This window comes from Macrotis lagotis, chromosome 1, assembly GCF_037893015.1.
Source record: "Macrotis lagotis isolate mMagLag1 chromosome 1, bilby.v1.9.chrom.fasta, whole genome shotgun sequence".
Lineage (NCBI taxonomy): Eukaryota > Metazoa > Chordata > Mammalia > Peramelemorphia > Peramelidae > Macrotis > Macrotis lagotis.
The window spans coordinates 835,285,792-835,300,653 of record NC_133658.1 but is presented as its reverse complement, the minus strand read 5'-3'; the positions used below and the strand labels follow the sequence as shown (position 1 = coordinate 835,300,653).

The window sequence follows — 14,862 nt, the reverse complement described above, 5'->3', positions numbered from 1 at the left end:
GAACCTGGCACAGGTAAGCATTAACTGTGATGGAGGATTTCAACTATTTGGGTATCTATGGAAGATCTCTTTCTGCTAAAAATAAAAGGACAATTGATAGAACTCTGGTCTTGCTAATCACTTCAACTTTTATAGTAGATAACAGAGCTCCAAGCTTCTGGGCTAGGTCTAGGTACAATGGGTGTGGTAGTGAATAAGCATTTATACAGAACCTACTTTGTGCAAGACACAGTTGTGCTAAAAGTTTTACGAAGACATCATTTGATCCTCACAACAACCCTGGGGGGTAGGGGCTATTATTTCCATTTTAAAGCTGAGGAAACCTTGAGGTCAAGAGAGTTACAAAGGGTCACACAAACATTGAAAACCAATTCTGCAGTCAGGTCTTCCTTCTAAAGGTTTGAGATGACTTCTGGTGATCCCTCCAAGGCTTTATCTATGACAATATGAAACCAGGGCAAAGGAAGCAAGCCTAGAACTGGTTTAGACTAATAAAAAAGAACTATGTGAAGTATAGGAAAGAGTAATTTCTGACCAATCAGAATCTGGAGACCATGTGGTGGCACTTAGGACACACTTATCTGCTGACCTGTCTGAACTCACCCTGCCTGGTCCTGGCAGAGCCTGTGCTCAGGTCCAGCTTTTCCTGGTCAGCCCAATATCACCCATGGGCTATCTTGAAGGGTCACAAGAGTCAAAAGCAGAGTTTTCTGGCTTTTGGCCAGATAGAACAGGAAGGAAAGAAAAAAGCAATATTGAAAAGAAAGGAATTGCACCTCCTTAGAGAGAGAAGATGCTGTTTCCAGGATTAAGATTCATAGTCAGACATGAATTTTTGGACGTGGTCAATATGGAAATTATTTTTTTAGGTTTTTAGTTTAATTTTTTTTTTTTGCAAGGCAATGGGGTTAAGTGGCTTGCCCAAGGCCACACAGCTAGGTAATTATTAAGTGTCTGGGGCTGGATTTGAACTCAGTGACTCCTGACTCCAGGGCTGGTGCTCTATCCACTGTGCCACCTAGCTGCCCCGGAAATTATTTTGTATATATAATTATACGTGCTTTGTAAAAAGGGTTTTGTTTTTTGTTTTTCTTTTTTCAATGGAGGGCAATAATGGGAAAAGATGTAAGAAACACAGAAAATAAATTTGTTAACTGAAATTTAAAAAAAATGATAAAATGAAGATGAGGTAACTAGACCAGAGCTTCATTCTTAAATGGAGTTATAATCTTGTTTAAAAAGAATATTTTTTTGCTAACTATTTGGATACTGTAAGGAATGTGGGATGTTTGGTTTCCACAAGAATATTAAGGGAAGACTATTAGTTTACAACTAACTTCCTGTGTTGGTGCCTATGGGCAAGGTATGTGAGTGTAAGACAAAAGAATTGACCTCAACCTGATCAGACCTGAGATTAGATCAGGCCTGCCCCAAACCTGCTCAAGGAGGTTGATGCATATTACTATAAGGTGCATGTATCAATTAGATTCTGACCCCAAAGAATGATTGGCATAAAGGGGAGGAACAAGCCTTTCAAACTGCACATAAGACTGTACATTGCCATAACTCATTGCCTTCTCTCACAAGGAGAGAGAGAGTCCTTCTTTTCAAAGTAGAGAAGTTAACAAAAGCTATTTTAATCACTCTAAACAAAGTATTTATAATTGAGTCATTGATAACATTACTAATTGGTTTCTTTTGCAATCTCCATATATTTTTCTTTTATACATTTATAACAATTATTCTGAGCAGGGGTCTATACCCCTTCCCAGCACCTGACTGGCTGCCCAAGAAGTTCCTGGCATACAAAGGAATGAGAACCCCTGGTCTAGAGGACTTCAAAGCTCATTCCCAGTTTTGACTTCTCTAACTCCCAATGATCTAGTCCTGTGTAATTTTGAACACTCTTACACCCTTTCATTTAATGCTATTAGCATTGTCATTTTTTTTTAATAGAGGACAATGGAAGCTCTGAGAAGGGAAGGGAATCACATTTACTTAGCACCTATGATGTTATAAATCCTGTCTTTGGATCCTCTGAACCCCCCCATCCTGGAGGCAGGTAGGTGTGATCACCATTTCACAGTTAAGTGACTTGCCCAGAGTCCCACAGCCAGGATGAGGCCTCTGGTCTTCCTGACCCCAAGCTCAGCACTCTATCCTCTAAGCTACTTTGATGGATAAGAATTCACCTGGGATTCAAACTCAGATCTAGTGTCTAGCTTTTTCCCTCACATGGCCCTGCCTCACTTAAGAAGAAATATAATATCCTTGGAGACTTCAATACAATATCTGAGGAGTGCAGACCCAAGGAGGCTCCTGGCTTTAGGGAGGCTAGGGTCAAAGTCCTGACCTCCAGGGCTATGCAAACATTCAGGCAGACACCTGCCTATCAGATCTCCTTCCCCCAGTCCAGGGGAGGCCTCTGACTGACCTGACACAGAGAAGGCCTATGGTCCTAACACTGAGTCGGCCTTAGATGCCCCAAGAGCCAAGGGCAGAAAAGCAGGCCTGCTCTGTTTGACAAGGGTTCTTTTGTATCTGTGATTAAAGTGTAAGGGTTCCTCAGGAAGATGAGGGGAGGAAGAGATGAGCACTAAAATGACATGAATGGTCTGAGGGAGAATTAAATCCTCAGCCAACAGCAGTTTCTGTGATTCACATTAACAAGCTCCAGGTACGACATCCGGGAAGGGATTGGCAAGTGCATGTTATCAACTCATTAGGCGAGCTTCTCCAGGGACTCTGGCCAGGCAGGGAGGACAATGCCGGGAACTGGGCCCTTTAGAGACTGATGAAATGGGTCGCCATTTGGTTCTCAGCCCAGGGGAGAGGGAAGAAGGGAGGGAGATCTCTTGGGGGGGGGGGATTTCAAACAATCCAGCTCAAGCCCCAGAGTTGCTGCTTCTTCCCCTCAGAAGTCACAAAACCCTTTGTTGTGTACCTCCTTGAGGACTTCCCTATATAAGATGCACTTTATAATCACTGTCCTGGTGCCTTATTTCTCTCCTAGACCATGAGCTCTCTGAGAGCAAGCACTGTTTCATTTCAAGTATGATTCCTCCTGAACACCAGGGCATTGCATGCAGCAAGTGATTAATGATAGTTTGAATGAATGGCTGATTAACAAGTAGATGTCGTCATTATTTGAAGCTCTCCCAAGGCCTAACACAGGACTTCACAGAGGAGCATAATGAATGAATGATGAACAAATTAATTTTAGCAATGGGAACTATGCCAGGTCCTGACTCTATTTGCTATCAAGTAAAATTCACTATGAGGTTGCTTTTAGGAAAGGAGTGAAACACCATAAACATCCATTGAGCACCTATAAGTACCAGATTTTGTGCTAAGTGCCTGAGAAGATAAAGAACAAAAAGACAGTCCCACCCCTTGAGGAGTTTATAACCTGATGGAGGAACATAATTCACAGGAGGGAAGAAGAGGCCCAGGGTGGCAACTGGAGGCAAAGGGAGCAAGGACACCAGGTCAGGAGGTAGGAGACCTGGATTCCAAACTCAGTTTCTCCATGAACTTGTTATGTGGCCTTAGAGGAGTCCTTTTTCTCTTGCAATCTCGCTTTTACTTCATCCATAAAATACAAATAATTCCTTCTCAAAACTCTTCTGAGGGCCAAATCAAATAATTGGCATAATTATGATGCTGGTGTTTAGTCATGTCCAACTCTTCCTGACCCCATTTGGGTTTTCTTGGCAGAGATCCTGGAGTGATTTGCCATTTCCTTCTCCAGTTCTTTTTATAGATGAGGAAACTGAGGCAGAGGGGGTTAGACAAGGGGACTTGCCTAGAGTCCACGGCTGAATTTGAACTCATGAAGAGGAGTCCTTCCAACTCTGGCCCAGATCTCTCTGCTGTGCACTTTGCCATCCTAGCATAATAAAAGCTTGCTGTGGACCAGACACTGATTGTGCTGAATGCTGGAGATACAGATAGAGGCAGGAAATGGCAGCCCCTACCCTCATAAGAGTTCACATTCCCATGGGCCTCCATACTGTCCTCTCACAGGACACATCTTCAGGAATCCAGGGACAGCAGAGCAGGAAGAGGGATGAGAATGCAGAATCGACATTTACCAAGTGTCCACAAGAACGCCAGGCTCTGAGCTGGATGTTGCTGATTTATTATAAAGATGTTCTTTAGGAATCTGATGAGGATTTACGCCCTTTCTCCTTAACTCAACCATTTCCTATTTCACAAAGTAAATCAAGAAAGCATCAAATGACTAATCTACTTATTTTACAGAGGAGGCAACTGAGGCTCAGGTAGAGGTGGTGATCTTCAGACTCTCATACTAGGAAGTAGCAGAGCTGAGGCTGGGGCCTGGACTCCATGTCTCTTCTGAGCTCCAGTATTCTCATGCATGACCCTGGGATAATGATGGACTGGATGGTCTTCTGTCTGATTCTGAGATCCTGCCATCCCTGTTCTGCTTTTATCATGAGGCTTTCATGTAAGGATGAAATGGACTATCATGGATAACAGTGTGAGGAACAGCAGCTCCAATATCTTTACTACTTCATTTTGCTCAGGCCCTAGTTCCTTATGACAATTATGTTGAGAGGCAGGATTATCAGCCCCATTCTCCAGAGGACAAGCTTTGGAGGGCTGACACTGCCACATTTCCACTATGATCTGGTACTGCCTAGAGCAACTCTTCCAAGCACCTGAGAGAAATCTGAGAGCATTCTGACTTGAGAGGAAGGCTGTGGGGGCCCCAAGGGAGGGCTCTACTAGAGGAGTGCTTTCTCAGTATGCAGCTGAGTTTCCTTCCAGACTCGGTCTTGCTATCTCCCAAAGCTCTGTTCTGGTTCACCAGGCTCTTGGAATGGTCAACAGTCGTCACACTCCGTCGCTGATCATTGTCCCCAAGGAAAGGTGGGAGGCTCCCAGGCCGTCCCTCTGTGGACAGGCAAACAACAGGGCCTGCGGCTGCCTGGACATCAAAGGTGGTCAAACAGACCCAGCACCCCTCAGTTTTCTGCCTACTAAGTCAGACAAACCTCAGCTGAAGAAGCATCCCCAAGGAGGTCATGACTTTCTGCTTGTCCCGGCACACATCAAAGTTGGTACCACACACGAACTCGGCACATGGATTCGAATCGTGCCGCTCTATGGCGGATATTCATCCTTTGTGCTTGGTTTTAATCCTGTGTTTTCCCAAGTAATTAAGCCTTTTTGCTTATGAACTTGTGACTAAGTAAAGCATTGCTGAGAGGTTGTAACATCAAAGCATTTTCTACCGTCTGTCCCGTGTTTGGAGAAATTGGATTTCTTTCTCTTTTCAAATAAAAACTAATTCAATTTAGTTATAGGCTGAGCTTATTTACAAGGGCCTTTTAGCGTTACAAGAAGTTGTGGCTGCAACCCTGAAAGAGATTCAAGCTTCAGTTGCTTAGGGTCAAACAAGCAAAACAACAGGGAGGATGGATAGCATGGCAAGTCAAAAGAATTCAGAGAAAGGAGCCTGAAGGGGACTCTGCTGTAGGGGCTCATCCTGGAGGTGCAGGCCCAGGCTCTTCCAAGGTACAAGTCCTTCTACATTGTCAACAAGTGGTTCTCTGGATCCCACCTGACAGTGAGGCCCATTATTCAAGGTACAGTTGGGATCAACTGTAAAAATCATTACAGCTAGCTCTCTCATTTAACCTCGGAAGAACTCAGGCCCCTAAGGAGGTTAAATGACTTGCCTGAGATCACAGAGGTCTTGAACTGAAGGTCTGAAATCCAAATTTTATGTTTTCTGACCTCAAATCCAATGCTCTTCCTTGAACTAAAATATGCTTCCCTGTAACACTGAAGAATCTCCTCACTGATGAGTTCTCCTAAGGTTATCTACACTACCTTACACTTGAACAAGAAGCACATTTCTATAACAATCCATAAAAGGAGTCTCCACTTGAAACACTCAGTGATCAGTCAGTGACTCAGTGTCCCCTTTGGTCCTAGTTCTTAGGATGTCTGGGCCCAAGAGCAGATTGAATTCTGTCCCATGACAGCCCATTGATATGTGAAAATGGGATCAGGAAAATGCATTCTAGCTCTGCCCTCCTCAGGTTCATCACCCACTCTTTAACACTCATGACAGTACTCTTCGTTTCTTGTTCCCAAAACTCAGAGTGGGGCACAGGGTAGGCACTTAATAAAACCCTAAGTGATTTCTGTCCTACATGAGAATGAATCGGAGGAACTGTAAGGTCTTTTCCCTTCTTTTTCAGAATGATTCTCCAAGAACCTGCTTTTGACTTAACAGAGGGTTGAGTTAACTGATGACTGATATGCTCATGTAGCTCAGTCTAGACACATCTAAAAGTGCTAAATATACTGGCAGATTAGGAATAAAAGAATGCATATGAGTCAAACATATCCATTGTTATGCCATGTTCACCAAAAACCGTTTTCTGATGGCTTCTAGATAAGACAACTAGTGTCAGGTTAAATAAATAACTCACAGAATATCAGCTTTGGAAGAGGCTTATAAAATATATAGTTAAATCCAGAGTGAGAAGGAATAGCCTCTATAATAGATCTAACTAGCTTGGTGTTCCTGAACCTGTTCTTTAAATACTGGGTTAGCTGCATTTCAATAAAATTGATTTCCTTTGTAATCCCCCGAATCTTATTTTATGCATTTAAAAACATGATTCTGAGAATTATTTCTAGGTTTCATTAGGACAAAAACAGATTAAGAAACTTCAATGTACAACATTACTGGGAGTTACCCAAAATCTACATAGGTATATACTAGTTTCATTCAATTCAACAAGTTTTAAAAACTGATTAAAATGACTACAACATAGACAAAATGACAAGAGTGACTTAATTCCCAGAAAAATCTTCCCCTTACTGCACCCCTTCCCTCCCCATCATGATGGCAAGTAAATGCATTAAGAGTTTGTAGCTCAGGCATATCCCGCAGGGTGTCCTTTTCAAAGGGGAAGAGAGGCTACACCTCTACCCTCTAGAGCATGGCAGAAAGGGAGTGCTGAAAGCTATGGCAACCTCTATGGAGGAGGCAGTGCCAGCTTAGGGAGCATTCAGAGGGTGAACTGGTATCATCACTGGACAGGATCCTGCCCAGAAGGAACTCAATGGTGGCTTGGTTTGTGGGCTTGTGGGCAATGACTTGATTGATATTCATAGATTATCTACACTTACAGGGGAGGAAACTGAGGCTCAGAATGGGAAAGAGATATGACTAAGATCAAATTGCTAGTCAGGAGTAGAGCTGGGACTAAAATTCAGTCTCTCAAATACAGTATTCTCTTCACCACAAATGAAAAAACAGAAGAAAGCACATTGTAATGGAATGAACAGTTGTGGGAATAAGAGAACTGACTTTGAACTTCTCCTCTGCTGCTAAGTCAATGTGTGTGACCATGAGGAAGTCATTTAATCATCTAGGCCTTAATTTCCTCATACTGTAAAAAAGAGAATAAACTAGACAGATGACCTCTAAGGTGACTTGGAAGTTTTAGAAACTTATGAATCTACAAGAGTATATGCAAGCTCTCATTCTTAGTTTCCTTACCTTAAAAATGAGGAGTGTCATACCTGAAACACCTCCTGGGACGGTTGTGAGATCAAATAAGAGTATATACATCAGAGCAGTTTGCCAATCAATCAACAAATAGTCATTAGGTATTCACTATGTGCCAAACACTGTATGAAACACTGGGGCTAAGAGGCAAAAGACAGCCCCTGCCCTCAAGGAGCTTAAAATCTAACAGGTGTGACAACACACAAATAGCTACATGCAGGCAATCTACATAGAGGTTAACCTGGAGATAACCAAGAGAGAGAAGGCAATGAAGGGGGGATGGAAAAGGCTTCCCCCCAAAAGTGGAATTTTAGTTGCACATGAAGAAGGAAGCCAAGGGAGTCCTGAGGTAGAGATGAGGAGGAATCACCTCTCAGGCAATTTGTCTCCCAGAGGTGCAGAGAGCTTTGGGTCTTGTGAGAAGATAAATCAGAAGGATAGTCACTCGATCAAGAAGGATGTGTGCCTTGGGGGGGGGGGGGTAAGTGTAAGAAGACTAGAAAGGTGCTTCAATTTTTTAGGTTTTTTTTTTTTTGCAAGGAAAATTGGGTTAAGTGGCTTGCCCAAGGCCACACAGCTAGGTAATTATTCAGTGTCTGAGGTCGCATTTGAACTCAGGTACTCCTGACTCCAGGGCTGGTGCTCTATCCACTGTGCCACCTAGCTGCCCCAAGGTGCTTCAATTTTAAAAGGCTTTATATAGCAGCTCACAAATACTCAGGACACTCTCATGTCCACTCTGAACTTTGTGCAGAGTTCTCTCTCCCTCCTGGCCTTCTTCCCCTGGATGGGTTCCATTTGTCAGGGTCCTTCCTAATGTGCGAAGACCAGAAGGAGGCACAATGCTCTCCTGACCCTGGAAGACCTCCCCTTCTTGCCAGTTGGTTCACACTCTTCTCCTCCACATCTCCTGTCTCTGCCCTTCCTTCTTCTTCAGACCAGGAATGACTTAGCTTAGCTACCATATTCCCAAGCTAACTCCCCAGGTGACCTCTGATCTGTTTTGTAGTTGCGTGCTTGTCAACTCCTTTGTTTGAAGAGAGGTTTCTTGAGAGCAGGAACTGTTTGATTTTGTCTTTGCACATTCTTCTCCCCTTCCCCTCCCCTCCCCACCCCCAGAGCCTAGCTTCTTTTGCCCTGTCTCTGCAAAGCCTAGGTAAAGATGTTGGGGGCACACCAGTGGAGAGGCTGGGGAGGGAAGAAGGTGGGTAAGGAGAAAGGAAAAGGGGAACCAGAGTTCTTACCTATAGTTTCTGTTGATTGCTGCCACCATGAGGGCTGTCCAACCCAGCTTGTGCCTGGCGTTCACGTTGGTACCTTCGGACAAGAGCCTAGAAGAGACAAGACAGTGCTGCATTGCTGAACTGTTGTTAACATGAGAACACTAAGAAGTCATCAATCAATCCACCAGAATTTATTAAGCATCCACTTTGTGCCAGGTTTGGTGTTAAGTACTGAGGACACAAGAGAAAAAACCAGTCTCTGCCCTTGGGAAGCTTCCATTCTCTCAGGAGGAATAACACATACACACCTCTAAGATAAAACCACAAAGTGAGAGGAGCATCAGGGGACTTTCTATGCAGGAGACAGCATCTGAGCTGAGCACCAAAAGAAACAGTGGAAGAGGCTTCTGAGGGCTGGGGTGGGAGTTGAGATGGGTAGAGAGGAATTCTTAGAGAGCAGAACTGTAAGAAATGGAGGAAAGTTTCAGGGAAGCACATTTCAGTTCACCGTAAGAACTTTCTATCGGGGTGGCTAGGTGGCGCAGTGGATAAAGCACCGGCCCTGGAGTCAGGAGTACCTGGGTTCAAATCCGGCCTCAGACACTTAATAATTACTTAGCTGTGTGGCTTTGGGCAAGTCACTTAATCCCACTGCCTGAAATAAAAAAAAAAGTTCAGGAAGACCTGAGTTCAAATCTGCCTCAGATACTTAATTGCCTAGCTGTGTGACCCTGGGCAAGTCACTTAACCCCATTGCTTTAAATAAATATTTTTTTTAAAAAAAAAGTAGTAATAGGCGCAGAGTAGACCAGATCAAAGAAAAATTCTGCCAGAAATGGCTTTACCAATTGTTGGAACCAGTACCTGGTAAGGCTGAATGAACTAATTCATACTAATAAGTGAATGTCTACTGGGAGCATCAGGTATAAATTCTCCTAGGGATTATTTATGGATTTTTTTGTTTTAGGTTTTTGCAAGGCAGATGGAGTTAAGTGGCTTGCCCAAGGCCACACAGCTAGGTAATTTTTAAGTGTCTGAGACCGAATTTGAACCCAGGTACTCCTGACTCCAGGGCAGGTGCTTTATCCACTGCGCCACCTAGCCACCCCTGGATGTTTAAAAACAAACAAACAAACATGCTCAGACACTTAATAATTACCTAGCTGTGTGGTCTTGGGCAAGCCACTTAACCCCGTTTGCCTTGCAAAAACCTAAAAAAAACCAAACAAAACCCAAAACAAAACAAAACCCAAAGGAATCAAATTAGTGATGTTTCTGGCTTAGTTGAGTGAAAGAAAAGGCAGGCTCCAGCTGAAGTGGCAGGGATAGGGAAGGAGACTTCTGGAATCAAAAGAGGAACAGACCAAGACTACATGAGTGACTGTCCCAGAGTTTTTCCTTTTTCTTCCTCTTTTTATTCACTCTCAAACCCACACATTCCCTAAAAGCTTGAAGATTCTTCAAAACAGATTCTGCAAGCCCCATAAGAGAAAACTAACTCTTTGACAGCATGGGACATCAGTTTAGAAATCAACAGAAAATACTACTAAAAAAAAAAAAGGTTGAGGAAAACCTCATTTTACAGAAGATTAAACCCAGGGTGATTTGTTAAGTGATTTGTTCAAAGTCACCCAGCCAAGAGGGAGACCAGAAATAGGCAGACTTCCTGCACTTAGAAAACAGAGACATCCTTAGCCTCTAGGGCTAATGGAGAATAGGAGATACTCAGAGTCACCAAACTGTGTCCCCATAAGGGGATTGAAGCTCCAATGAGATTTTGGATGTGACTGTGCATCTTGGGCTTGAGGAGCTCACAGTTTCCCAGCTGCTCTTGCTGAGAATCCTAGCACCTCCTAGTTGCCAAGGATGTCTAAGAGCATTTAGGCCAACTGATACCTCACTAAGAATCCCCTCTAGAACATCCCCAACCAGGTGCTCACATTCAGCCTTGACTTGAAGTTCTCCATTACTTACCAAGGCACCCATTCCACTTTGGAAGATCTGATAGAAAGTTCTTTTTTTTTTTTTGCAAGGCACATGTGGTTAAGTGGCTTGCCCAAGGCCACACAGCTAGGTAATTATTAAATGTCTGGGACCAGATTTGAACCCAGGTACTCCTGACTCCAGGGCCGGTGCTCTATCCACTGCGCCACCTAGCCACCCCTGATAAAAAGTTCTTACAGTGAACTGAAATGTGCTTCTCTGAAACTTTCCTCCATTTCTTACAGTTCTGCTCTCTAAGGCAGCACAAAACAGCCCAAGCCATCAGGAGATAGTGATCATGCTTTGCTTCCTCATCCTCTCCTGTTGAGGCTTCAACAGATCTTGATTTGGGTCCATGTCCCCAAACCATCAGGGAGACATGCCCAGCTTCTTGACTAGTTTCTAATACTATATGACTTGTGAGTTACTTGTACCTGGAAAATTAAGGCTGATAAAAACACTCTTTTTCAACAAATGAATGATATGCCACAAACAACATATCAGAGCAGAAAGCATTAATCTTGTAGTTGGGAGATCTGGATTAATGTGCTGGCTATCCCTGGGCAAATCACATCTGAACCTCAGTTTCCACCTCAGTACTTGGCTCAGAGGATTGTTGTCATAAAATGCTTTCAAAAGTTTATGGTGGAGGCAGCTAGGTGGCGCAGTGGATAGAGCACCGGCCCTGGAGTCAGGAGTACCTGAGTTCAAATTTGGCCTCAGACACTTAATAATTACCTAGCTGTGTGGCCTTGGGCAAGTCATTTAACCCCACTGCCTTGCAAAAACCTAAAAAAAAAAGTTTATGGTGCTAGAGAAATATCAGCTAGAAAAAAATATTCTTTTTTCCCTTACTATCCAGGAAGGAAGGGTACCTAACAGGTATAACTTCAAGTCTTAGTTCCTTAAAGGAGACAGTATCTCCTGGTCTTCTAGGGATAGGAAAACTCCTTTTCAAATTGATTTTGGGGAAGACCTAAGATGCAGGATTTTACAAAACCGGGCTAATGTTTGGTTATGCTTGTTTGCAAATCAATGCCCAGCAGGACCCTCCATTTTAAAGCCCCCTGGCTGCTTCAAGCTGAGAGCCAGCTGAAAAGGCTGCAGAGGCTGGAGAAGAGGCAGGAGGTCCTCCCTGACTGTTTTCACTGTGCACAGTGAATTAATCTCTTTTAAAAAGAGCTATGTTTGTGACAGAGCTCAGTAGCTCTGGAAAGGTTAGAATTCCATCATGGAGGGGATGATAAGTGGGAGGCATAATACAGACTGCCACTCTGTGAGGAGGCAGGAGAAGCAGCACCTCTCTGTCTATAGGCGCAATAGCAAGGAACCCACTGGACCACTACCTTCTGCACCTGACCTCCCTATGCTAAATCCAGGTCTGGCAAAGGGCCCACAGACAGAGAAGTTCTATTTTGCTGACAAGGCAAGATTCAATTTCTTGCTGTCCTAGTGGTAGTCATAATCAGTTATTAACCCTTAAATCTTGTAGTCCTGAGAGAGTTATGGAAAGAACATTGGGTCTGAATCCCCTACTCTGACTTCTCTAAGTCCTTGCCTTCTCTGGGCTGATTTTTCCATCTCCAAATGAATTTGAATAGATGACCAAGTACCTTATGATCTCTGGTATAACATGATCTGTGGTGAAAAGGGACATAAAACTGTCTGTCACAATTTCTAGACTTGGGGAAGGCAACACTGGTTCTGGTGCCTTTGAATGGCAGTTTAAATGTCAGTTCTGTTTCTTACTAGTTGTGTGATCTTGGATATGGCACTTCATCTCTCTTCCCTAGTTCCCTTTTCTATAAATGAGGGAGATAGGACTATATTCAATTTTATATCCAAAGACCAAGTGTCCACTGGATTTGCTGCTACCAGTATTTCTGGGTAAGTAGCTCTCTTCACCCTGGAGGTGCTTCCCACATTTTTTTTCCTCTTGCTATTTTATTCCTAATCGATAAGTGGTTAGTGAACTTCAATTGAACATTGTTCTGGCAGACTTCTGGGCCCTCAGCTGCTCCTGTGGAAGGGGCATTGGGAGGGGTACAATCCCATTTTTGTCCATTCTCCCTAGTGTAAAGGGCCACAGGCTGGAGGTAGTGAGCCATGCAGACAGATGTTGGAGCCTGGCAGAAGGTATGGGTTGACAGGAACAACAGACCAGGTTAGGTGGTTCTTACCTGCAGGCTGCTGCTAAGACTCCCTGAGAAAGGAAAATGGGGGTAGGAAGGAAGGGGGACTTCACGGAGAGTTCCAGATGGCTGACAAGGGTGTCCATTAACAAAAATATTGGCCTCATATATGCACTATCTCCCGCAGAACCTGGGGCAATTGAGGCTGCAGGTGTTGGTTCCTACAGAGCCTCCACTTGCTCATTCACAGGTGCTAGGTGTGTCTCCATTGATCATCTTGCTGTTGCATGGTTTACATTACCCACTTGCCTTTCATTCATGGCTCAGCTTGTCTTCTACTGTTTCCTCTTCCAAGAAACTTCTCTGACTGGATCGTTTCAAGAGAATAAATGTACCTCATAAACCCCTCTCTACTCCTATTATAATTCCAGACCAGGGAATGGCTCCCCTCTTGCCACTCTTACATATAGCTCCTCTTCTGATACCTCACCTCCTAGCACTTTGTAAATGAGGACAACACTTGCACTTTCTGCCTACCAGAATGTTTAAAGAAATCCTCTGCAAACTTTAAAGCACTGGAGGAGAAAGGGTTTGACTCCAAGTTACAGAGTGAAGGAGCAGCAGAGATGAAACTACATTCCAGACCAGTATTCTTGATACCACATCACTCTCTTCTTTTGGCCAAGCCCAAGGAGATATTTGAAAATTGCTTTTTGAAGAATTTATTTCTGTCATTCAGTCATTCAACCAACATTATGTAGCACCTATGCCATTGCTGAACTAGGCTGTGCAAGGGAGAGAAAAGGAGTAGATGAGATCCAGTCTCGGGAGGCATGACCTGACCACATGAAATACTCAGGTTACAATACAGAACACGAAGAGCTTTCACAAGACAGGGACTGTCAGCAATACAAATAAATCCTGAGAGGGCTTCCTGGAGGAGGTGGACATTCAGCTGGGTCTGGAAAGATATCTCAGTTGCTCTCTGTGAACTTCTGAATGGGTCTCTTCTTTGGAAACCTGTTCAGTGGGTGCACAGCAGAAAAGGGGACATCCTCAACTATGGTGCAACAGAAAGCACACAAGACAGACTGTCAGGGACTGGCGGTGTTGACACTGGACAATCAGGCCCTGTTCCCACTGTGAGTTCACTGTCCCCTCTCTTTAAGATGAGACTGGACCAGATCATCTCTCTGGTTCCCCATCTAAGAATCTAAGAATCTAAGAAAGCACACCTGAGAGGGAAAGTGTAGTCCTCCCTGGCCTCTGGCCAAGGGAGCTCCAGCCTGAGTCTGCACATTCACTTCAGGGTCCCTGAAGGAAGGAGGTTTGGTGACTCATCGGAAAGCATCTGGGCCATTAGCCAGACTGCCAAGCAGTCGAGAGTTGAGAGCACCACCTACTGGCACAAGCATAAGCATGTCCCAGAAAGGCAGCTCTGGGTTCAAGAGACTAGAAGCTATCAGCCACAGCTTTCTCACAGGGAGAGGAGGGAGGGAGGTCCAACCCTGGAAGGGAAGCTGGACCAGATGGTCTGCCATTCCTTCAAGCCCTGGCCACATACATCCCTGAAGGGGCTGCAAACTGGGGATAGTTTTTAATGGACCTGTGAAAGCTGCTGACTTTAGTGAGCTGGGCCAGACTAGTCTGCAGATATGGGGCTCAGGCAAGGCTGTGCATTTCTTGGACTGCTTGGTCTGAGGCTGAAAAGTGGGCCAGTTTTTTCTATTGAGAGTGACTGATCGAAAGGGTCATGAGATTTGGAGTTAGAGGTGACTGAGTAATTTATTTTAGTAAAGGATGATTATATTACATGCTCTCAGACCCAATATAGTTCAGGGGGCTGGAGACCAAGGATGGGAGTTTGTGGTCCAGTTTGGAGTTCAATCCAGGACCAGAGCTAGAAACACAAAACTAACTGGCCTGAATGGAGAAGAAACCCACAATTATGGTCTCCTTAAGTAGA

General features: G+C 44.1%; 1 protein-coding gene across 4 annotated transcripts in view; it reads right to left on the bottom strand.

The window, feature by feature from the left end:
• Positions 1-14,862, bottom strand: part of CLPB (ClpB family mitochondrial disaggregase) — a 177,126-nt gene that overhangs the window by 141,207 nt on the left and 21,057 nt on the right. For all 4 annotated transcript variants that reach the window (XM_074217294.1, XM_074217295.1, XM_074217296.1 and 1 more), the window contains exon 3: positions 8,803-8,889. In XM_074217294.1, the coding sequence (XP_074073395.1) occupies positions 8,803-8,889 (87 nt within the window). The remainder of the gene's footprint in view (positions 1-8,802; positions 8,890-14,862) is intronic.